The sequence below is a fragment of the Xiphophorus hellerii genome, chromosome 9 (assembly GCF_003331165.1).
Source record: "Xiphophorus hellerii strain 12219 chromosome 9, Xiphophorus_hellerii-4.1, whole genome shotgun sequence".
In the NCBI taxonomy this organism is placed as follows: domain Eukaryota; kingdom Metazoa; phylum Chordata; class Actinopteri; order Cyprinodontiformes; family Poeciliidae; genus Xiphophorus; species Xiphophorus hellerii.
Window position 1 is genome coordinate 7,661,439 of NC_045680.1, and position 26,729 is coordinate 7,688,167.

At 37.1% G+C, this 26,729-nt stretch overlaps 1 protein-coding gene across 4 annotated transcripts in view; it reads left to right on the plus strand.

The window, feature by feature from the left end:
• LOC116725481 (carboxyl-terminal PDZ ligand of neuronal nitric oxide synthase protein-like) overlaps positions 1–26,729 on the plus strand; it is a 196,779-nt gene that overhangs the window by 99,165 nt on the left and 70,885 nt on the right. For all 4 annotated transcript variants that reach the window (XM_032571557.1, XM_032571558.1, XM_032571559.1 and 1 more), the window contains one exon: positions 16,238–16,346. In XM_032571557.1, coding sequence (XP_032427448.1) covers positions 16,238–16,346 — 109 coding nt within the window. The remainder of the gene's footprint in view (positions 1–16,237; positions 16,347–26,729) is intronic.

Genomic DNA, 26,729 nt, shown 5'->3' on the forward strand with positions numbered 1-26,729 from the left:
CTTGATTAGGTCAAGAGAGCCATAAACAGAGCTTTCCAAGGAAAAAAACGGCACTTCCGGTTCCGAGGGGGCGGGGCTTAGATGACGTCATATTGTGATGACGTAGGATTGACGGGCAAGCCTCCAGGATCACTCAGGCCAAGTTTGGTGCAGCTCGGTCGAAACATGTGGAATCTAGAAGCAAACGTATGGCATCGGCGTTACAGGTCACTTCGCCACGCCGCCACGCCCAGCTGCTATCTCAAAGCCGGTCAGGGTTGGAATCCTCAACACACCAACATGTCTTCTGTGTCTGGACACAGTTTCATGTTGATTAGGTCAAAGGGCTAAGAGAGCGACCGCTCACAGTAAAACATGACACTTCCTGTTCTCAGGGGGCGTGGCTTAAGTGATGTCATCATTTCACCACAGGGTATTTTAGGACATCCGATGCCGATCAATCACTGAAAGTTTGGTCCCTCTATGTGTTTTTTTATAGGAAATATAAGAGTTTCGTGTTTCATGGCGAGTAGGTGAACTTTGACCCCTGCTAACCCCCCTTCAACATACTCCAAAACTCACCAATTTGATAACTTTAAATCAAACATGCCTTATGATCAGACTGACCGAGTTTGAAGTCGATCAATCGAAATCCCTAGGAGGAGTTCGATCAAATACGAAGGCTGTAAACGTCAAAATCGAGGAAAAAAATGGACGTTCAATACAAAATGGCCGACTTCCTGTGATAGTTGGCTAATAACATTAAATGTAAGTTCTGAGTCTTTTGGTGAGCTCTACAAGTGTACCAAATTTCATGTCTCTACGATGAAATACGTTCATACCATTGTGTCAACAGAAAATTGCTAGTTGCCGCCGTTGAGCAATTTTTTTTGCGATTTTTGCGACAACCTTAAAATTCAAAATTTTTAAATTTTCTAGTCGCGACCGCCAAGTTTGGTGAGTTTTTGAATATGATAAAGCCCCCAAAAAGGCGCCTCTTTGGGGGGGCAGAATCGTAATAATAATAATAAGAAGAAACAGTACAGAAACAATAGGCCTTCGCAGCGCTTTGCTGCTCGGGCCTAATAAGAAACAGTACAGAAACAATAGGCCTTCGCAGCGCTTTGCTGCTCGGGCCTAATAAGAAACAGTACAGAAACAATAGGCCTTCGCAGCGCTTTGCTGCTCGGGCCTAATAATAATAAGAAACAGTACAGATACAATAGGCCTTCGCAGCGCTTTGCTGCTCGGGCCTAATAAGAAACAGTACAGAAACAATAGGCCTTCGCAGCGCTTTGCTGCTCGGGCCTAATTAAAGCTGCAAGCAGCCTCGGGCGGCCCTCGCAGCAAGCGCCGCTCCGGCCTATTGGCCACCGCGGGGGTTCCGGCCACCGCAGAAGCTCTCGCGCGTTTTCCAGAGCCGCAGCCCGCTCCCCACCGCAGAAGCTCTGCCGCAGTTTCCAGCACCGCCGCCCGCTAGCCGCTGCAGAAGCTGTCGCGCATTTTCCCCAAATTACATCTCAAACCCGTTGGGCTCTTTAGAGCAGAACAAAGGTCATACATATCCAGTTTGGCGCCAATCGGATGATCCATGTGTGAATTAGAGCCAAACGTATGTATATGGCGAGGGACTGATATTCGCCATTTGGCCACGCCCACACGGTTCAGCCAGCAGTGAGCATTGACAGAGTTTATCATCCGAATCATCTTGATTAGGTCAAGAGAGCCATAAACGGAGCTTTCCAAGGAAAAAAACGGCACTTCCAGTTCCGAGGGGGCGGGGCTTAGATTACGTCATAATATGATGACGTAGGATCGACGGGCAAGCCTCCAGGATCACTCAGGCCAAGTTTGATGCAGCTCGGTCAAAATATGTGGAATGTAGAGGCAAACGTATACGAACGGCGTTGCCGCCATTGAAAACTCTTGGCACTTTAAAGCAAGCGAGACCAACTTCCTATCTGTCATCCAACACAGAATCACCTTGATTAGGTCAAGAGAGCCATAAACAGAGCTTTCCAAGGAAAAAAACGGCACTTCCGGTTCCGAGGGGGCGGGGCTTAGATGACGTCACAATGTGATGACGTAGGATCGACGGGCAAGCCTCCAGGATCACTCAGGCCAAGTTTGATGCAGCTCGGTCAAAATATGTGGAATGTAGAGGCAAACGTATACGAACGGTGTTGCCGCCATTGAAAACTCTTGGCACTTTAAAGCAAGCGAGACCAACTTCCTATCTGTCATCCAACACAGAATCACCTTGATTAGGTCAAGAGAGCCATAAACAGAGCTTTCCAAGGAAAAAAACGGCACTTCCGGTTCCGAGGGGGCGGGGCTTAGATGACGTCATAATGTGATGACGTAGGATTGACGGGCAAGCCTCCAGGATCACTCAGGCCAAGTTTGATGCAGCTCGGTCAAAATATGTGGAATGTAGAGGCAAACGTATACGAACGGCGTTGCCGCCATTGAAAACTCTTGGCACTTTAAAGCAAGCGAGACCAACTTCCTATCTGTCATCCAACACAGAATCACCTTGATTAGGTCAAGAGAGCCATAGATGAAAGTTTCCAAGGAAAAAAATAGCACTTCCTGTTCTGAGGGGGCGGGGCTTAGATGACGTCATAATCTGATGACATAGAATTTTCAGGTATCACACCAGCATCACTCAAGCCAAGTTTGGTGCAGCTCGGTCGAAACATGTGGAATCTGGAAGCAAACGTATGGCATCGGCGTTACAGGTCACTTCGCCATGCAGCCGCACCCAGCTGCTTCATCGCAGCCGGTCAGGGCTTGAATCCACAACACACCAACATGTCTTCTGTCTCTGGACACAGTTTCATGTTGATGAGGTCAAAGGGCTAAGATAGCGACCGTTCACAGTAAAACATGACACTTCCTGTTCTCAGGGGGCGTGGCCTAAGTGATGTCATCATTTGACCATAGGGTATTGTAGGGCACCCGATGACGATCAATCACTGAAAGTTTGGTCCCTCTATGTGTTTTTGTATAGGAAATATAAGAGTTTCGTGTTTCATGGCGTGTAGGTGAACTTTGACCCCTGGTAACCCCCCTTCAGCAATCTCAGACAGTCACCAATTTGATAACTTTAAATCAGACATGCCTTATGATCAGACTGACCGAGTTTGAAGCCGATCAATCGAAATCCCTAGGAGGAGTTCGATCAAATGCAAAGGCTGTAAACGTCAAACTCGAGGTCCAAAATGGACCTTCAATACAAAATGGCCGACTTCCTGTTGGGTTTCGACCATGGCTCTAATAGACTTTTTTGTACGTCCTGACAAGATACACATGTGTACCAAGTTTCGTAATTCTAGGTTAAAGCATGGCTTAGGGCTGTTCATTTAAAATACTCTAGGGGTCGCTATAGAGAAATTAGGCCACGCCCACCAAATTTTGTTATGAATTCCGGTCGGTGGGTGGATAAGGATCCATCCTAGTAAGTTTGGAGCAGCTGGGCCCGAAATTGTGGAATTCAGAGCCAAACGTATGGCAACGGCGTTACAGGTCACTTCGCCACGCCGCCACGCCCACCTGCTATGTCAAAGCCGGTCGGGGTTGGAATCCACAACACACCAACATGTCTTCTGTCTCTGGACACAGTTTCATGTTGATTAGGTCAAAGGGCTAAGATAGCGACCGTTCACAGTAAAACATGACACTTCCTGTTCTCAGGGGGCGTGGCCTAAGTGATGTCATCATTTGACCATAGGGTATTGTAGGGCACCCGATGCCGATCAATCACTGAAAGTTTGGTCCCTCTTTGTGTTTTTATATAGGAAATATAAGAGTTTCGTGTTTCATGGCGAGTAGGTGAACTTTGACCCCTGCTAACCCCCCTTCAACATGCTCCAAAACTCACCAATTTGATAACTTTAAATCAAACATGCCTTATGATCAGACTGACCGAGTTTGAAGTCGATCAATCGAAATCCCTAGGAGGAGTTCGATCAAATACGAAGGCTGTAAACGTCAAAATCGAGGTAAAAAATGGACGTTCAATACAAAATGGCCGACTTTCTGTGATAGTTGGCTTATAACATTAAATGTAAGTTCTGAGTCTTTTGGTGAGCTCTACAAGTGTACCAAATTTCATGTCTCTACGATGAAGTACGTTCATACCATTGTGTCAACAGAAAATTGCTAGTTGCCGCCGTTCAGCAATTTTTTTTGCGATTCTTGCGACAACCTTAAAATTCAAAATTTTTAAATTTTCTAGTTGCGACCGCCAAGTTTGGTGAGTTTTTGAATATGATAAAGCCCCCAAAAAGGCACACGAAGAGGGGGGCAGAATAATAATAAAACAGTACAGATACAATAGGCCTTCGCAGCGCTTTGCTGCTCGGGCCTAATAATAATAAGAAACAGTACAGATACAATAGGCCTTCGCAGCGCTTTGCTGCTCGGGCCTAATTAGCTGTCATGTTTAAACATTGTTAAACTGTTATCCAAAATAAAGAAACATTCAACAATTACAAAAAATAAACAAATAACTATATTCCATAAAGTGTTTTCTCATGATTTTTTTTCAAATGAATTTCCAATTAAAGATCGCGATCAAATTCAAAGTTACATTCAGATTCAAATCAAGGGTATAGACCTTAGGTAAAAGGTACAAATCAAATTAAAGTTACCGGTACAGATCAAATTAAAGTGCACTTTCACATTATATCTAAGTTTAATTGACGCAGTCAATTAAACTTAATTGACTTCCATATCGTTTCAATAAACAATTGTTTTTTTTTTCCTTTTTTTCCCCTTGCGCAACTCCCCAATAAAAACAAATGACCAAGCCCAGAGTTCTATAGGCCGTTAGCAAAAATCAATCAAAAAAATAACTAAAACTGTCCTAAAAGGACAAATCTACAAAAATCAAAAGGCCTAATATTTTAACAATATATAATCTATTCGGCCACAAAATTAACAAAAAGAAAATGACCTTTTAAATCAATAAATAAACTTTTCAGTCATTAATGCACAGATTAAGTGGGCGTGTCGCCACCGCATTTCTATTTCCAAAGACAACAAAGTACGTAAATTAAACGACTCACCGTCGAGCGGTCGACAGGAAACACCCAATTTAATCCTTCGGCCCTTTTTGTAAGCCTCGATCCAGCCGTATTCTTCTATAAGTTTAGAAGACGCCGAGACGAGCAGCTGGCCACAGGGACAGCAGCAACAGCGATTGAGATCCGAGTCACCTGTGACCCGTAACTTAAAAGGGTGCTGTCAGTTTGACCCGCCAAAATAAAATACGGGTTCCTTATTTTGTGCAGGTTACATGTCCATATATTGAAATTGAGAAAATATTTAAGTTGTAGAAGGACACAAATGTGTGCTATTTTATTAGTCCTTTTAAATTATTAGTCTTTTCCTTATAAGGATGGAAAGAATTTTATATATAAAGTTTGACTGGATATATTTACTGCAGGATTTTTTTAATCACTGACATCCCTTTGATTTAATAAGAAAGGAGAGCTCGCGAAGTGAAAGAGGAGAACTAAAATGTTGTGAAGGAGTTAGCTTAAGTTGTCCTTTAGCTAGGGAAGATAAGAGAGCAATGATAATGAGAAATCTAACCTGTGCTGCAGTTTGACGTCACCAAGACATTTTCACAGCAATGTTTATTTGCAGTACAGCTAGGTTCTTTCTGTTCTAAACTCCTTATTAGGTTTTGAAATTATTTAGAGTAAATACCCATCATAACCAAGATTTTGTTACTTCATATTGGGGGTTTTGGTCAGGAGATTAATAATAAAAGCTGATATTACCATAAAAAACACCCGATTTTCACATTCGGGGAAGGTTTTTTGCATGTTTTTGTCTTGTTCTTCTCAGATCCTGGTAGAGCTTGGAGTTGTTACTGGAGCACACTCTGCAGGAATGTCAACAGATTTATCCGCTTCTCTCCCTGTGATCTTATGTATAAAGCTCCACATCAGCTTTCTCTTATTCATGACTTGTTGCTTCTTCTTTCTGTTTGTTTGCCTGCATTCAACTGATGTTTTAGACGATTTGTTTTTTTCTTTCTGCCTTTCATTTCTCTGCTCTTCTGAAAAGAAAGACAGTTGCACCATTTTGTTTCATCAGTCCTATTTTTGGGATTAAAACTCTTGCCACGCATTTGATCTGGTGACCTTCAGAGAGCCTGTCTATTCTTAAATTCTGTGATGCACCGGACCTCTAGTCGGTCAGTTTTGTTTGACTTGTGATTGGCAGGTTGAATATTGAAAATTCTTTTCTAGGAAATGTATTAAAACTGAAATCTCCTACCAGTTTGATCTGGTTGCATAACATCAAGCAGCATATTCATGGGTGAACTTTTTGAGTTCAGTAAAAAATAAGATTAAGATTGACACTATATGCTTGATGCAAAAATGATAATTATACCACAATCACTTTATGTACTTTGGATTCAGAATTTCCCCTGCTATCAAAATAAAATAGCAGCACTTGTTTTCTTTTCTTTTTTTGGAAATAAAGCAAAGTTTCATAATGCCAATGAATCAACCAAATTCAGACTTGGCAAATCAATCAATTGTAGAAGTTTGTTGTTTTTTTGTTTTTTTTAAATTAAGAAGACACTGTATTTGTTTAACATGATGACTGATTTTTAGGTTTAGCATGGAATAAAAAAAATATTGACATTAACTAAGTAACTAGCACAGAGACAGAAAGGAGTGATTGATGACAGACAACGTTAAATGTTTTTGGAGGGCATCTAGATTTGAAATATGCTAGTTAGCACAAATTTTCAAACTTTGCTTATGAGTTCTCTTCTTTACAGTTGCAGCTCCTCTACTTAACTTACAGAATTCCTAATAAATATTCACTCTTATTCCATGAAACTAATCTTTGTTCAAGATAAGACCATTTCAGCCCTAAAGTGCTGCTCTTTTATTTTCTGTGCTGTGAGCACAGTCTTCACTTTGACTCTTTGATACTGTATGTGCTTCTTCTAAACTGAATGGGGTCAGTATTTCCGAGTGAGCACCAGCTAAATGTGACTAATCCAGTTAAGTATGATTTATTCTTCACTTATAACAAGGAGATTTGGTCTAGAAAAAGACAATGGTACTTGCCTTTTATTCTTACATTTTACAATTAAATTGATTTTAAACATAATAAAGGATTAAATATAGGTCATGTTATGTGTTTGTAAAATTCACATTCTTAAGCACAGTGCTTATCTATCAACTAGAGACTGTTGTTCCCATTCTCTTAAACTCATGCATAGAAATGGGAAGTTGAGATCCACCGCAGCCACTCCTGTAGGTCCTTTGAGGAAAAACACCAGCATAAATAATTCCCCCCATTCTTGAACAGTTTTGTGGTTTGTGTTTAAAAGTTTCATTCAGTCTTTTGTACGGAAGAAATATAACTTTAATGACCTCATTTCACATGCGAGAGCTCAGAATGTGCTTTTATCCAGGCACAGGCATTTATGTGTTATTTTAGTGAAGATTGCAAGATTCTTATATTAAAATAAAGCTGAGCTGCTAACCTTTCTTCTTGACTTAAATGAATTTAATCATCCAGCTGCCTGCTCCATGATTAAGTCTGTTCAGATTTGCCAAGTCTGTGCAATAAAATTTCCATGCTTTTCTTTATGTTGGCAAGCAGAGTTTGAGCTGACATAACATCTTTTCTGATAATGAACCTGTACTTCTGCCACTTTGTCTCTTAAATCAAAATGCTGCTGTCTGTACTGTGTGGTTAGGTTACATCTGTGTCAGATGCATCCTGCTCTGGACAGCATTTTAGGTTTAGGGCTGTTGACTGGGCCGAGAAATAAAATGTAGAGGAAGAGGTGTGGAGCTTTCTGTTTGTTCAGAATTACTTGTTTTTTTTCTCAGACAATAGTGCTTCTTAGTGTTGAAGTGTTAAAGCACTAGAGCTGTACAATATATTGTGACTCAATCATCATCGCATGTGCATGCACAATATTAATATAACAAAGGACTGTTTATACAATTGTTTTATATTCCAAGTGTTATGATAACATAATGATAATAACTTACTTAAAATTAGCTTATTACCTTTGAAACGTGGCTCAGCAGAATCATTTTAAGAAGTAAACAAATGAAACAGACATGAACAAAATTGCTGGTACCTTTAGAAAAGATTGAAAGTAATTAAACCATAAGGACATGTTAAACTAAGGTGTTTTTAAGCTTGTAGTCAGTCAGTGTGCCTATTTAAAGGGTGACTTGTCACTAGGCTGTGTGGTGACATAGTGTGGACCACACTGAACATGGACCACAGGAAGTGAAGAAGAAAGGTGTTCCAGGAGATTAGAAAGAAAATTATATGCAGGCATGTAAAGGTACAAGCTGTAAGATCATCCCCAAGCAGCATGATGCTCCCTTGATTACAATTGCACATATTATTCAGAAGTTTAAGGCCACAGAAGGAAAAAAATGATAACAAATTTAAGAGGACAATACAAATGGCAACCATAGAGGCCAGAACAAACTCCAAAGAAATTAAAGATGCACTCCAAGGTCAAGGTGCATCCACCATTGCTTGAGCCAAAGTGGGAGATAACAAAGGAGGACACCGATATTGAAAGCACAGCATAAAAAGCAAGACTGGAATTTGCCACAATGCATAGTGACAAGCCACAAGGCTTAATATATAAATATTTTCTGATCACTCATGCTATGGTTTATATCTCAAAATAATACTCACACCATATAATAAGATAGTAGGCAGTTTCCACCAGACTCAAACAATTAAAGACCCCCTCTACTTCAACCTAAATGGGATACTTTCATGGCTCTAAGATGAGATTCTCCTGTGCTTTCAGGTTGATACTATGCTGTAGTTCCAAATGTTTCATGTTGCCGAAACTGAAGCTTTCAATGATTTCCAATAGCAGGACGTTTAATGTGGAGAGATATTTAATACCGTTCAGTTCAGATTTCATGCCCGAACATGATGCTCATGCTGCAACAGGCAAACACAGACATCTCAAGTCTGATCTGGCACAGGCGCAATATTGTATCGATCGTAAGTAACTGTGCCACTGGTGATGATGTGTATGTGTGTGTGTGTTGCCTCTTTGCTTTTGATTTATAGCTCCTGTGTTTTCACGGGCAGCAATTTATCGGAGGAAAAATGATCGAGGCATTCTGCAGCAACCCCACTTCATTACTCAAACATCCTATCGCAAGCCTCCTGCACGATGGATTCAGCCTGTTAACAGGAAGGGCTTATTGCCATGGTTAGCTGTTAAGAGTGTGAACGAGTGTGCAGTCATTGAGAATCTAGTTAATCCGGCATTACACTGTCTGTTAATAGTTACTCAGTGCCAGGCTGAGGTGCTTTACATTTGTTTGTGTACAGCAGAAGCTGGCTGGTCTGTTGGTTTTGTGTTACTGGGACTTCAGTGAGTTTAATATGACCTAGTTAGATTGTTTGTTTTTTTTCCTGCTCCCACCTCACCTCTTAAACTCAGTGAATCTTCTTGTTTTCCTCTCTCTGATTCTCTCACAATTCATGCAGGATCTCCAAATAAGTCTTTTCCTTTAGGTGTACTTCACCCACGCATTCTCTCTTATTGCTTCCTTTTTCGCTAAATGACTGCTCTGGTTCACTTCAAGTTAGAATCAACTGTTCTTTTTGTGAATTATGGTCAGATTTTTATGTTTCCTTTCATTCTGCTTGTCAGATCTTGAGCACAATTATTTAATAGCAATTATTCAAACCAAATCTGATAATTTTGTGTCCTTCAGTTTCCTTTCTTCTGTATCTTAATAAATGTATGAAAATGTCTCATTTCCATCATCATTAAATATTTTGAATTGTTTGCTCCCTCTTATGCAACTTCTCAGAATTTGAATCCATAGACATAAACAGCATTCATTGAATTTCAGTGCAAAATGCCCCAGTCCTGACACAAATACAATCTATCCAAAGCTAGAATTGACAGTAAAACAATGAAATAAAAAAAGTTTGTTTATTTTTTGAATAATGTTTTTGACAGATTGAGTAATCTATAAAATATAATTGTTAGTCTGACAGTGCTGTCTGTCAAACAGCGTCCATGATTTGACAATATCTATTGAGCTACTTTCAAACAATACTTTATTGAAAAGGCAGAGAAGAAACACAATTTCCCTTGACAAGGACAGTGGCTAAATGTGCTAAAAATACATCAATGGATGTCTGCTCTTTGGAGCAATAAACTCAGAAACACAATTTGATTGAAGAAACTAGAGGTAATGTTAATTACTCAAAACAGAGTAAGGGAACAAACCCCACATTCCTTATTCAAGTCCATTGTCTTAGATTCAGAAACTAAATTTCTATGCCTCCAACTTTTTCCAAAGTATCAGCTTTTCTGTTGCGCAAAGCCAAATTTCAAATACCGGTAATAATTTCTACATATTTTGGAGACACTGTACACATGTAATATTTTAATTATAATCATCCTTCAGGTTTGCTGTTAATACACACTAAGCAAAAAAAAACCAACAACATGTCATTAATTATAACAGCATATTTATATTATGCATGACTTTTAATCTATATTTCATTCCACAATGTTTACTGTTGATCAGAATTTTTTTCCTTCTACACAGTCAAGCGCTTCTGAAAAGAAAAGTTCAACATTTAAAAACCTTTAGTCCATAAGTTGGCCTTTTATGGTTCATGAAATGTTAATTAAATGGCTCAAAAAAGCCTATCCGAGTTGTGAATAATTGCTCAAGTCCTCACCTACAGATGAAGAGTCTTGACCTTTTTATCTATTTTGTGAGACATTCTATTATGTTTGGCTGTAAATATTACAAAAAGAAGAATTGATTCCTGTGAAGTCGTTTGTTTTTAATGTTTCTGAGAACCAAAGATTCAAATCCAATATTTTTAGATTTTTTTCCTCAGTAGGTCTAATAATATCTGAATGATCTAAAATTAAAAATGGATTCTTATTGATTTGTTTATCCCATTTAGTTTAAGAATTATATTTAGCAGAAAGATGTTCAAATTGAACCTATATTCTTTAATTCACAGAATACTCTTCAAGGTTGAATTGTGAGACTTTTCGTCAATCAACTATGTTTTTTTATTATTTGTAGACCCACCATTTTCTTGTTATGTGATTTTAGTCAGCAACAGCAGATAGTGACATACCCTCAAGAGAAGACGGCATGACTGAAAACAAGGCAGACTAACTCTTTAAGTTCAAGATAAAGAAGTTTGCTGCTAGCAGTATTTGTAGTTTGATTTATTTTCACTTTTAACCAGCATTTATGTCAGGACTACCTCTCTTATTCAAAGCTGCTTTCTGTTTGATGTGTCTTCACCTGGATGTTTGGCAGCTGTTCCTCTGAGAGACGGTGGATAAAGATGTATCTCTGCCGTCATCTGTGTTCCGCTGAGGGATTTGTCAGCTAAGCCAGCCAGTTAAGCTCACTTTTACTCACTCTCAGCTGCGCTTCAGCAGTCTGACAGCCAGTAATGTTGCTTTGTATCTTTCTGAGAGTTTTCCACAGTAACCAAGACTTGGGCAGATCACAAGAGCATGTCCCCAGCTTCAGAAAAAGCAGGGAATTTCCTTTTATCTTATTGACTCACTGTGCAGGATTTAAGTGAAGGCCCCAAAAACAGATAAAAAGGTTAAAATCTATCTGTACTGTAATTGTCAGTATTCCAGTATTGGATAGTAAGGATTGTTTATCAGGTTGCGTTAGTATTCTGTTTGTGATTGTTAGCATATAGCAGAAAGCTATTCAGGCAATTTAATTTTCTGTTCCTCCATAATTCATTAATGTCCATAGAATCTGTTTCAGTAATTTATTTATAGGTATTCTATTCTGCGTTGTGATGAAATTGTGGGTTTATAAAGAGGCTTATGTTTTAAAAAACATTTCTGTTGACATAAATATTACTTCTGCTGCTTTAGTCATTTGTAGCAAACTACTTAACTAATTCGATAGTAACTCAGTCTTGTTTAAAAGGATTTACTAAGGTTGAAACATATATAGGGTGGCATTTTTATTTCTATTTGCATAATCCATAGCAAAAAGGCACTCTTCTCATGGTACCCAACAGGTTTTATGTCAGATTTAGGTGATAGAACTGAGATGGCCGTAGATGATTTGTTTTGAGCAATTTCTTTATAGATTTGAAAACTGGTTTTGGAGCAATACCTTTTAAGATTTTTCACTGATTTGTCCTGTAGTCGTTGGATTGCCAGTGAGTGAACCAGGTCATGCCCATGCATGGTAACTTTGGACCAGGGCAGCTATAGCTACAATGTAGTGCCTTCTTGTCAACTGTGTTAATGACTGAATAAAGTGTGAAGAGATTTAGGATGCTATACAAGTACAGGCCATTTACAATCTCCCTGCTCAATGTGTGTGGTGACACAAAGACGAGGTTCTCCAGTGGCAAAATAGCTAAATAAAATTGGCAACTGCATCATTTCATAGCTATATCCCAAGATATCAGGAAGACATTGAGTCCTACTTATAAGTGCTTAGAAACTCTAATTACTGCAAGTGATGAATAAAAAGTACTACGGCTACATTCTTTCCTAAGGTAAACAGAGCTGGCAGCAATTCCGGGAAATGCAGAATTGTGTCATTTTGAAACTTAAGAGATGTTCAACATTTGACTGACAAGAAGAGTAACTTTGCATTATTTGTAAAAACCTGGGCAAAACTTTTGTATGGATATTTTATGATGATATGGGTAAACTGCAACTTGAAGGAAACTCACTGGCTTTCTGTCTTCTATATGTCTCAATGGTCATAGTCTTGAGTTGTATCACACATGGCCATTCAGAAGTTGTAGGTTAGAGTTGTAAGTACATGCCTCACAATGGGTAAGGTCTAGATCAAGATTTGAAAAAAAAAAAAAAGGTTTGCAAATATTAAGAATTTGTTTTCTTTCACTTCATTGGCACCTACTGGCTTTGACATGGCCATAATTGTACTTCAGTGTTTTTTTTAGGATTTCTGAAAGTTTTGTTTGAAAGAAAAAAAAATCATTTTAATCCAAACAAATAGGAAATGGGGCAGTTCTAATTTAGTCAGGGTCATAGGTAGAACTTTTTGAAGTTTTATTTAATTTATACACTCTCTCACTATACAGTATGTGTGTGTGATGGAATACATGTCTCATTATGCTTGTTGAGTCAGTAAGTAGTTTTCATTGGCACTTTTAATCATTGCTACATTTTTCAAACTAATAGATCACTCAGATTCATGTTACACTGCAGCCACATATTTATAATAAAGACAGGATGTGACACCAGCAGGTTAAAAAAAAGCAAGTAAGGTCCTTGTAGTGAGTGAGTCTAAGCTATTACAGACTCACTCACAGTCTTGTTTGGGATTTTCCACATTCAGTCTAGCTCTGTTTGACAGAAAAAAATAATTTTGAACACTGATGTTTTTTCTTGCTGAAATCTGCAAAAGACAACTGAGTTTGTCTATCAACATTGCACTGAAGTAAAAATCGGCTTGTTGATAATCCAAAACGTGTAAAATGACAGAATATTTATTTACAGTGTAAACAAACAAAAGGCTGTCACACAGTTGTTTTAAAGGTCAGAAATAATTGTTAAAGAGATGTTTAGGGTTATAACAGAACCCCCAGTAATGACAACAGACCACTGTTGTCCTGTTGTCCTAACTCTTTTGTGGTCAAATAAACTGGAGGACCACAAGATTATTAGATGTCTGTATATGTATGCATTGACCTCCTGGAACAGCGTCTAGACAGCATCACACAGAAAAGAAAATCAGGTACCGGTTCTTTGGCTCAGTGGTGTTTGTATGCGTGATTGAATGAGTCACAGCAGTGAGCCGTGTCTGGCATTTGACCATCTGCTAAGCTGTGTTGATGAAGAACACCATCCATACGACGCAGCCCCAGCCAGTCTGGCTTCCAGGAAATACACCCAAATAAATACCACAGAAATGTCACTGGGTGAACAGATGAGTATCCTGATTAAAAGTACACAATCTCATGCACAAAAACTAACATGCACATGGCCAAACAGATAGATGTGCATTTTGCCAGAGCAGGCATGTATTTATTTACATAACCCCCTCTATTTTTTTTTTTTTTTTTTACTCCTGTCTGGTTTTTTATTGTCTCAGTGTGATAAATTACTCAAACCATCCTATACCAGGCCTTTTATTATGGCTCTAATTACCCAATTACAAAGCTGTTCTGCCTCATGTGTTTCATACTCTCTACAGTAAGTTGATATTCAGATTCACTGTAATGAAAAGCACAATAAGAAAACCTAATCAGAATCAAGTCACAGACAGTAATAGCAATATAAACAAGGACTTTGTTGTTTAATCAATGTGCTTAGTTTGCACATAAAATATGTAAACATATCAAGACAAAAAAATAGCTTGTAAGAATCCATATGAATTTTCTAGTGGGGCTTTACAGAGCGATTAAGAACAGTCAGTGAGTTAAGGAATAGGCAGCCTATTAAGAATCTGGATAGAGTTGCAGATTGGTTTACTGAAGGCTCTAGCCAAATCCTCCAAGAGAATACAATAAGAATAACAAAAAAGTTTGTTATTGCTATTTCTTTTCAAACTGAAAACGTAAGCACAAATATTACAATTTTTGAGAACAAAAAACATGAAATCCTGCTTTCAGACTGGAAATGTGTGCTCTGTTTGATTGTGGTATCCTTTAGGGGACAGTTGGGGCCTACACAGTTACATTTTATATTTTAGTGACATATGCATCACGTTTAAAATTTTTAAACTGGGACTTAGTTTCAATTGGATTTGAAGACTATTTAGGAGAGTAAACTGAAAAAAATCCCTTGAATAAAGCTAAAATAATTTTGTTTTTGGGAGATTGAAAACACATGCAAAGATTCAAATAAATGAGATTAATGTTTGAAATCAATACAAAAAACTGTTTCCTTAGGGCATTAAGGAAGACTGCTGAAAGCACACATTAAGTATATTCTTAGTCAAGGATCAAGAATCACTAGAGTACTAAGTAAACCCAAGCAGATGTTAGATTTTACACAGTGTTATAGTCTATACTGCACATTGGTATCACCTTTATAAGTTATTGAACTGAGGTTTTGGAAAAAATTACATGTATGTACTTACTGTATATCCAAGTTGATTAAGAGTTAAGCCATGGTTTTGGGGGTAGGGATTGAAACGATTATTGCTCAGTTGTGGTTTATACAGTTGAAGTTTGGCCCTTATTTGGGATAATTAAAGATGAGGCCAGTGCATTTCTGGATGCATTATTTAATGAGCGTCCCTGTGGGGAGATGTCTGTTTATATGGTTTTAAGGTTTTGGCAAACAACTAAGGTTTTTTTTTTTTTTCTTTTTCTTGATTAGTTGTGGAGCCAATGTTGGGCTTTGCACAAGACCATCATATTACATTGTGCTCAAAAACAAAATAAAATATTCATCCGGTCTCACGCATCTCACAGAAGGGTGGAGAGCATGCAAATTAGTTTCACATTGCTTGGGAGTTTCAAAAGGGAGGTTTGAGTTGTGCACAAAGACCTTTAAGCTTATAAAATTGTGGCTGGTGTCACGTAAAGCATCAGAAAGTTGTTGGGATTTTCTTTTTCTTTTGGATGTTTTTAAGTTAAAATAAAAACAGCCTTTTATTCACAGTTTCTTTGATTATTATTTCTGCATTCTTTCAACATTTTCTTCCCTCTTTCATCTGTTTTATTTTTTCCAGCCATAGTCTGTCACGAATTAGTATCTGTGGATCCCAATACGTACACATTTCTCCCTCCTGCAGGTTATTATTTATTGTTTTTTTTGTTGTGTTTTTTTACCTTTCCATCTTTTTTCCTACTTCTCTCTTCTTGTGTTTACATGCTCTGCAGGATGTTATTTATCTCTTCACAACTGGTTTCTGTAATTTTCCCCCACCAGCAGAACTTTTTTTCACCCAAACCTCAGTTATGTTTACACTTTATTTTTGACTTTCTGAACTTCCTGTTCCTGGCTGAACAAAAAGCAATAGAAATTGTCTTTCTGATTTATTCAAATAACCATTCCACCAAATTAAGTAACTTCTTAACATGTTTGTTTCTTACAAAGAGAAACAAGTTATACATTTATAAAAAAGCATCAGACTATTCTAATCACATGTCTCCTTGTCACTAAATATGTTTTTATGTTTTTAAAATGCTTCCTTGATTTGTTGGGTTTTTTTGTACGTCCACTCTTAACTACTTCACTTTTTGTTGTTTTTTTTGTTTTTTTTAGAATATTCTACGTTTCTCATGACTCACAAGATTTGAAGATCTTCAGCTACATTGCCAGAGATGGTCAGAGCAATGTTTTCCGCTGTAATGTGTTCAAGTCCAAGAAGAAGGTGAGACACACCCTTTCATAAGTTTGCCAAAAACATGAGTTTAACCAGTTTACCATTTTCAGTTGTCGTTGATGAAAATATAGATTAAATTTGCTAAATCAATGAGGTTTTATCAATACAGATAGAAATCTGTATTTTATGTATCAAATTAGATGTTACTAGTGTTGTGAAATCTTTCTAAATGGAGTCTACACAATGTTTTTCAACTGGGCATGGTTGAGACAGTTATCAAACCACTGATAGACCTACTTTTCAAAATGTATGTTGCAAAATACTAGTGTGACCACTCAGACTATTTTCTTAAGTTATCTGGAAAGGATCTTGGATAAAGCAGTCCAATTTTTTTCTGATCTAAAATTGTCCAGATGTAGCCAAACAAAAACTGTGAAAATGCTCGTCACCATGCTGCTCATTTTGAAGCCACTATCAGCAATGTTTTGTTCTGAAAATGCCTATAGTTTGGTATCAATGTATCACTGTAATTACAGTAATTAAGAAAGTAAAAAAAATAATAATAAAATAAAGAAATCGCTCTTAAAAAACAACCATAGAAGGGTACAGCCTGTAGTCGATGGTCAATAAATTTGTCCAATCGCCCAGCCTTATTTTCAGATTTGGTAACACTTTATTTGACGGGTTGTGAATAAGACTGTCATGACACTGTCATAAACATGACATAACACCTCTCATGAACATGAGTAAGTCAAGTTGTCATAACAAAGACATTTTGAATTATGTCAACTTTGTATTAAAAGTCATGATTTACCAAATGACACTTTATGACAACAGTCATAAATATTCATGAAGACTTACTCATGTTCATGGCAGGTGTTATGTCATGTTTATGACGGTGTCATGACAGTTTTAATCACAACCCGTCAAATAAAGTGTTACCTCAGATTTATTTAATTAGTCTAAAGTAAAAATATAGATTAGATAATATACTGTAATCATTGGCTATCATTGGTTGATATTTTTCTGTTTTGTGAAAGAATTTAGTTTTCTTTTTTCAGTCATCTCTTTCATTTCAAGCTTTTTTGCTGTATGCCAGAAATAATTAGATAGTAGAGTGTTGTTTTCAGTATTTTCATGGTGTGTAAGTGCAATAGAGTTGAAAGCAATTCCTCACTCTCTGTCAAATTGTGACATCCCATACAAAGACGTGCTTAGTTGAACCAGCTGTAATTCCTGTTTTCCATGTGAAGCTGTCATTGCTGAGGTCTGAGAAAAATATTTTTGAGTCCTTTGGGTTAAATTACAGCAAAAAAAAAAAAAATACTAAGAACAAACAACACATAGTTAGACAATGCTCTCCCAGTTTTCCACTTCTGCAGCCAATTTCGGTGGACTTGTAAGTTAAATCCAGGGGTTAGCTGAGTGAAGCACACACTGCCTCATTATCTCTTCCATACAGACTGACATTGACCCATAAGCATCCGGGCACAGACACACACCCCCCCGCACATGCACGCCCATACACACGCACACACACGCACACATGCACGCATGCAGTTTCACATTCTGAGCAGAAGAATGGAAAGTGCCACATACCAAATGTCTGCTGGGTAGCCAGGATTTTGAAGCCATATGTTAAAGAAACTGTCAGTGTGAATTTGTGTCAAAGATTACAGACAAATTCAATTTAAATGGTGAAGATTTACAGCAAATTTATTCATTTTTGTTTGAAAATTTGTTTGATTGTATTAACAATACAATGTGTGATAGACTGGCTACACATCCAGGGTGTGTCCCACATCTCACATTGACCACAATATGTGGCCACCAGACCGCCATGTGACCCTGACAGCTGGTATAGATGATGGATTGATAAATTGGTTGTGGTGAAAAATGTAGGGGATGCACATCTGGATACTCTTTTCCAAAGCGTCTTTTTGTATACCAGAACGACATCTCCCAAGTGCAGACTGGACTGTTGTAAATCACTGCTCCTAGGGATCTCTAGAAAGAGTCTTTAGAGTCTTCGAATTGTCCAAAACCTTGCAGCTATCTTAATGAGACTGCAAAAATGTGCACCGGCTTCCCATCTGAAATCAGGATTCATTTCAAAATCTCTCTCCTCAATTATCAATGCTTGTATGGAAATGTTTCTCTTTACCTCAAAGAACTTCTCAACCCACAACACACTGCCTCTGCTCCACTCATCCCAAATTTCTTCATGTGTCAAGATCCCAACTGAGCTCAACATGGTTGACAGAGCTTTCTGTGCCGCTGTTGCTCATCTGTCGAATGCCACAGCTTTAAGAAAGAACCAAAAATCTGTATTTTTAGTAAAGCATTTCAATCTTTTATAGAATGTTTCTATTTTATCTTCTTTTAATCATTATTTTTACAATTCTGTCCATAAGCCATAGGAGATATTGATTTTGTATAGAGCTGTACAAATAATATTATTATTTGATGCAGCCGTGGAGTAACGTCTCCCTCACCATCTCTGGTGTGTATTCTGAATCTTGTTCAACGTGTTCATGGTGAGCCTGTTCTTGGGAGACTTCATTCTGTTACTGGTGTCTATGTGCACCAAATACTAATACTTTTCCAGATGTGTATCCTCTAAATTTATCACCTCGGTCTGTCACTTTTTGTTGCAGATATATTAATAATATTATAATAATTAATATTATAAATCTATGCATTTTATTGTGTAAAATTGCATTGTTTTACCTGCCTTTTTTGGTAGAAATGTTTTCTTCCGCGGTTCATTGTTTTTTCTTTTATCTGCAATGGCCCTAATAATCTATTGTAGGTTCTATTCAAGTACAGATTTGTGTAAATAGTTTTAAGAAGTTTGATAAAATCACAATTAACTGAAATTAGCAACAGTTTTTGCACTGGTCCAATTTATTTCAGCACAACAGAATTGACTTATAATCATAGTTGTACATACATTCATGCATTTACTTTCAATCCAGTAAGAGTCGAATGTTGCATGAGTGTGTTCTGAGTGGATAATTGTCTATTACAGTTACGAAGCAGTTAAGTAGACGATTTAGAAAAATGTATTTTCTTCTGCCAGATAGAAAGGTATCTGATTTAAATCACAATAGCACTTTTATTGGGCCTGTGTGAAATTCTTCCTCTCCTTCTCCCCAGTGTTCTCTCATTCACCCCCCATCGCTTCTCATTAACACTTTAATAGAATCTAATGAATGGGCTGGCCTCTATTATTCAGAATTGAAGTGCTAGTTATAGAGCGGTAAAGTATTCATCCAAATACTCAATTCTTCTATTGCTGAAAGGTCACTGCATGCATGTGGTTGTGCACTGTAGTGCTTTTTCTCCTGCAGAGGGAGTTTGAACTCAGAACAGAGTCAGAGGTGGAGTTCCAAACAAGGGGTCAGGGCAGAGTTTCTCAGGCTGGGTGATGGGACTTCGTACCAGCAGTGTATGGAAGTGAACTTTTCAGGATGGTATTTGATATTTTATAAGGTTAAGATTGTCTGTGTTCCCTGTTGGCATTCTGGCATTTATGGCAATTCTGAACTTCACATTTCAAAAATGAAAGGGTCAGGTCAGTTCTGGATTTGATTTTCCAAAAGAACTCTCCACTACCCATGCATTCCTGTAGATTAGTTTCCCTTTCTCAGATAGTTTTCTGGGCTATCAATTTTGCAACCGTAGTAGGCATAGAATTTCTTTTTTAAAATATTTTGTTTCATGTCTATCATTATTATTATTATTATTATTATTATTATTATTATTACTATTATTAATATCAATTTATATTTATTGATTTTTTTAAAATGTCCTGTTCAGCAGTATGGTACTGAGAAAGTATGCATTACAGTTTCAGCGATGTTGCTTCACTTGATATAAAACTTTGTGAGAAATTGTTTTGAGTTTATATCAAATGTACTGGAGAAAGGAAAGGTGGAAATAAAGGCAGAAGGCTGGGAAAAAAGTTTAAAGGGAAAGAGGGAGATGGGAGAAGAACAAAAGAAGCATAGAGAGAACACATAACATAGCTTTGACTAGTTACAGTCATTAAAATATCCAAGTTCAGCTTATGCAACAAGTATTTTGATAAGCAGCTGCCTTTTGTTTACCAGAGCATAAGTAGGGAATGAAACCTGCTGCTAAAACCACAAGATGGCATTAATTTACCCAATTTGCCAATTTTTACAAACCGGGCAATATAATTAATAATACATAATACTAAAACCCCATTGTGAATTGGGGCTTCATCCATTTAGAGCTAAAAAGACACTTGTGCGTTATATAGGACTTAGTGTGATATTTTATGAAAAAAGGAGATTACACATAAAGATAATTGAAATATATTGAGATTATAGAAAAGCAATTTTGTTGGCAAACTTAATGGGATAAAAAAATTATTTACATAAAGAATCAATAAAAAACCAGCACAAAGACAGAGTTGGTTATTGACAAAGTCTCCGAATTCCCCATATCCCAACCCAATTGAGCATCAATGCATTGTCCTTGAATAAACCTGCTCCATACAGACTCTTCCTAGCAACCCTGAGGGCACAGAGGATCATCTCCTTTTGTTATCGAGCCAAGGCACCCTTGGAGCTTCTGTTTTTATGCCCCTGCAGGACGAAGCTGCCAAGGCAGGACAAGATTAATCTGCACTGCAGTCTAAGCATTTTCTGAGAGAATTAGGAGTTGAACGTCTCTTCACTGCTTACCTGAAAATCCTAGAGTTCACTCATGTTCGAGGATTTAACATTTTTCCAGGGATATAAGAGCTTTACCAACTGACAAGTAGAGGAAAATGGAAGAAGAATGAATGAGTGCCAAATTAACCTATGCAAGCTAAAAAAAAAAAAAGACGGTTTAAAAAAAACCTTCATTATTCTTACACCAATATTGTCGTGAGAAATAAGAACAGATGTGAAACCAATCATCTTGTCAAATGCAAACTCGAATAATTGGTACTTTTTAGGGTAAAACAACATTGGAACTATGTTTTCACTGTGAAAAGAGCCAATTTAACGAAGCAGTTTAATCATAAACCAGCCAAGAGCAACCTCAATTTGAGCTGCCTCTGGTTTATCACAAATCTTGATTCTAGTCATCAGTATCGCTCTAAAATCAGGCCAGTAAAGCAGAGCAAACAGAGGCACAGTATGGAGCACAGCTTGTTTGAATGTGTGTGTTGCACATAAAACAGATGACAGAAAACTCCCAAATGCAGACACACTAGTGACATGTGACACATTTCTTTGGGTTTAGATCCAGTGTTTTGTTTTACTGCAACTCCATGTGTATTTGTAGAGATAAATAATGAACATCAAATATGCACAGTACAGCGGTGGTCTTTGTGTCTTAAATCTAACCACTCATAAAATGTGTAATTCTGACATCTTTATGATGTCTTATGTTTTTGCTTGTTTTCAGATTGTCAAACTATTTTTTATATTGACTAAAAATAATCAAAGTTTTAAAAAATCTGTTCTAAAGTGATTTCATCCATACAATATATACTGTATATATATAACACATAGCACATTCAAACTCCATTTGTAAATGTGGTCCACTACTGCTGCATAAAACATAAATTAAATACAGTACATTTTCTTCAAGTGCTGACAAAAATTCAAGGAACTTTCAAATGGAATGAAAAAATCTTTGTCAAAGTCCTATAATTTCAGCACAAATGTATTTACATTTTGATTAAAATCCCAAAATATTACAACCCGAAGATTTCTCGGTGGGCGAATTAAATTTTTTAAAAAAAGTCCTGTAGCATTACCCCCATCTCTCCTGAAACTTTCAAAGGACAATCGTGTATAAACTATGGATGGATCAAGTTATTGATCCTCAAAATTCAAAACCAGGAAACCACTCCACTGAAATGATGTTGCCCACCTCCATGTTAAACATTCTCATCATTATACCAGACAGAAAGACCAGAGCTTTTGTTGAAGGACTGTTGACTTTGTGCTTTGCTTTCAGTTGCAAATTAGAACCTAGTGTATTTTACTCCTGAAACATTTACACCTGTCCTCTTACTGAACAAGAGAGAAGAGTCCAGGATTTTTTAAAAGTGCATGACTGTAGTGGTAGCCTTGCACTAATGTTTAATTGATTTTATTGAAATTCTGTGAGACAATAGGTTATCTTGTTTCTGGCTGTGAAAAAAATAGTTAAAAATTAAACTATGTCATGACAACATGGTATGATTCAGATAACTTTTGAAAAAATCAATTTTCTCTGCCTCCCCCCTGTGGTTCTACTGTCATCTGCAGAAATGCACCATTCGGTCACAAACAGCCAATCAGAGCCACGGGGAGGATCATAGCACTGTCAATCATGCTCATGTACGGCACTTACACATGAAGTTTCAGAAGCAGGCATTTTCTCTGCTCAAAGTTTAGAAAATTGTTTGGGATATTGTTTTATTACCCAACTCATCTTCCCCCTCCACAACTTCTTCCAGGACCCATCTGCTGTTTTTCTAAGTCTTCATAATCTTGTTTGTTCATAGATATTCCCTAAGAAACCTCTGAATCCTTCACAGAACAGTTGAAGTTATTCTATAATTAGGTGGCTTTTTATGGCAATTGTTTCCACAAGATTTTATGTAATCATATCAGTATAAAGAGCACTGAATACAAATACACACCACACGTTTAAAATTTTTAATAATTAAGAGTTTCAAAAAATATACTCTCATACCATAACGTAGACAAGAGGTCTGTCACATGAAACAACAATAAAATATGCTGCAATTTGTCGACACAATAGGGCAAAATGTGAAAAAGCTCAAGGAATTTGTATGTCTTTGTCACATTCTTTTCACAGTGTATGACTTTATTAAAGACACTCTCAGTCTATGGTGCACATGTAGTCCAAACTTGATGGTCCCCATTCCTATTGAACCTCACATGGTGTCTTTTTGCAGCAGATTCTGTGCCATGCAAATTCAGTCCAACTTTTCTTCCATGATATTCACCAAATGATTTCTGGACATACCCGCAGACCCTTATCTTCACATTGTCTTGAAACGTTCATGACAGAATTGTCATGATGAAAAGGAATCACTGTGGGTGTTTTCCACAGATGTTTCCACATGGTTCTGGCAGCAGAGCCAGAACCATGTCACCACTTTCAGGAATGGCTACAGACCGAATGAAAGTATGATGAGACATCTCAGAACTGAAGCGCCCACAAAGTATGAGTAAAGCTCGGGGTGGTACATTTCGGAGCTGCAGTGAGAGATGCTTCTGTAGTTGGATATAAAAAGTTGACAGTTTAGGACTGTTGCGGGGTGTTCCTTGTTGTATGTGACTGATATACAAGTTTAGTTTAACTATAGTAGTAGGAACAATGGCCCTCTTGCTGACCTTTCCTAAGCTAAAGCAAATAAAGGCTTTCAATGAGATATGGAACACTGCCATAGCTGGGTCTCTGTAAATTACAGGCTAAGCCCCTCAGTTATCATATTGCATCAAGCTAGGCCAAAAAATCTGACAAACCAGAAAGTGAGCAGGTTTTTTCCAGATCTAATCAAAGTATAGGGTCTTGTTCTGATACAGCCCAGTTAAAATAATAGAATTTAGTGGCCTCTCAGCACTTTTTATTGATTAACAATTTCTCAGTTAAATGATCCTTCTTTTTTACCCTCTCTGTGTCTCTCATTCTAATTTGTTGTTACCTTCCATAACTGCAGTCCTTTTTCTGTAAGGACTGGATTTAAGTTGTTGCAGAGACGGTGAATGCATGCTCTGATTTAGCTTTTTAGAGCTCCTATTTTCTTAATAATATATCAAGAGTTGTAATATTGAGAAAGGCTGGGAAGTAAGCCAGTAAATGTATCAATATGCTGCCACATTTATTAGTCTGCATGTCTCCATACACAACAACCACATTAAGGCTTTCCTTCTACTCAAGTTGATTCATATTTTTATATGTATCCTTAACCTTTCTGAAAATAAATTAAAGATCTTAATCCCTATTTTGACATCCAATTTTTGATTTTAAATTGAATTATTAATGTATATTCTGTATTTCATCAAGGTTGTTATTACAAAACAGCTAATAATAAATTGGTGTTTAACTGTTAACTGATTAGATCCTTAATAAAATTATTTTTAAACACTGTAATTAATTCCACATTGAATAGAGGAGGTGAATGAATAAGCTCATCATTGGTGCAGAAAAATATGGCAATTCAATAAGAGGTGAATCCTTTTCCCTTCTCCCTTTGTTTTCCCTGCCTTTGTCCTGGATTGCATTGTGTTCCCTTTTGTCCCCTTCTCTTTGTTTATTCCAAGACTAAACCTTGGTGGGTCTTTCAGGATAAATAATGCAACACACCTCCGACGAGGCCCTGTCCTATAGTTTGAGAGAATTCATCGCTGTGAGAATCGAGCTCGCTGCCAGCTTGATGTATAGAGTAGAGGGAGATAAAATAACAGTGATAGAGGGAAGGTATATTTATTCAGTCTCGCTGACAGAGGAAAAGTAATAGGTAGAGAGAAAAAGACATAGTGACAGATGTCCAGCATAAAAACTATTACACATCTTTGCAGCGGAGCAAAGAGACTTTGCATGTGAGTGACAAATCACTTAGTGGTTCTGTCAGCTGCCAAAACTAGATATCACTGAGAGAACCAACTCACAAAAGAAATGTTTAGAAAAGGGACAACTGTCTTTATGAAAAATGAACTGACTAAAAGATGTGTGATTTGTGAGCCAGTGTCCTTTCAACATTGACAACACTGGGAACATTCTAGCAAGGTTTTATTGGACACATCAGGGGTATTTCAAGGTTTTGGTATATTGGTATATTAATTACACCATGAAGTGCTTTAATTGGCCAGCAAGATGTGAAAAAGTATTAATAACACAGTCAGCTCAGGATTTTTATTTATACCTTTGGCAGAGCAGCCTAAGCAGTTTGTAGATGTTATAATAAAGTTTTGTCACAGTAATTCAGAGCTACATTGTTTAACAAATGTTCTGAGATGTTGATCCTTTGCCCCATGATAAAGTGACCCATTAAAATATATTTAACCAGAGGTGGAAAGTAAAACTTTTATCACTGACTGCAATCTCTTTTTTTGATTCCACTGTGTGCTGTCAACATAGCGCATAGTAATTTAGGGACAAATTTAAAGGTCAAATCTACTCTTTCTTCCAGAGACACAGATACGCGTGTGCATACTTTTATCACAATTAAGCTTCACTGCTTTAATTCATCATTCCCTTTTCCCAAAGGAGCACATAAACCATCTGGAGCTCACACAATGCTTCTGGCACAGCTAAAGTGCTGTAAAGGATTATGCTTTGGTTTCAAAGGTTTGAACTCTAGTTTTAGCATCTTCATCTTGGGAAAATATTTTAAACCAGTTCTAGATCTAGACCTGGCTGTCAGTGTGTTGAAATATATATGTATTATTTCGTGGTGTCCACACTTCAAAAATATAATTCAAATCATTTGTACTTTTAGCCTTTTTCATTATATATATATATATATATATATATATATATATATATATATATATATATATATATATATATATATATATATGTGTATATATATATATATATATGTATATATATATATATATATACATGTATATGTATATATATATATATATATGTACAGTACAGACCAAAAGTTTGGACACACCTTCTCATTGAATTCAATTAGAAAGTGTGTCCAAACTTTTGGTCTGTACTGTACATGTATATATATATATATATATATATATATATATATATATATATATATATATATATATAGGAGAGAGAGAGAGATCCATCCATCCATCCATCCATCTATCTATCTAAAGGCACTTATATATATATAGTAAGTCTTTTCCAAGCTTATTTTCTCTCTAAAACAGTCCTCAGTTCTTGTTGCTGTCAGTGCAGTGTCACTTACAGCTAATGTGTATATTACCTGTTTGAAAATGAATTTCGAAAAATAAATCAGAAATATGTTTTGGGAAAAGAAAATGTTTTCAGAGCTGATTAATCTTTGATCATCTTGGTCTAAACACCTTCTGGACAAATGGATATTCTGCAATTCTACCTAAACTTGTCTATATTTTGCAAGAGAGGACATGGAGATCAAGTGCTATGATTTTATGCTGAATGTGTCCTCGGCCTGAAGCTGTATTCCAAAACCTTGATGTTGGAAAAGCCAGCTTAAATTTCCACATCTGATACAGAGCCTGGGGTTGCACAGCCACGTGTGTCCTTTACACTGCATTTGGCAGCATTTAAGCTTGCTTTAAAGTTAACAGCAAACTTATGTATTTTCCTATACATTTAGTTTGACTTTTAGTTTGTGTTGAATCTGAGGATAAATGGAGTTTGTTGACTGGGCTCAGTGCCTAAAAATAAAAATTGTTTCTTTTTCTTTACTGCTGTACAAGAACAAACCAGTAA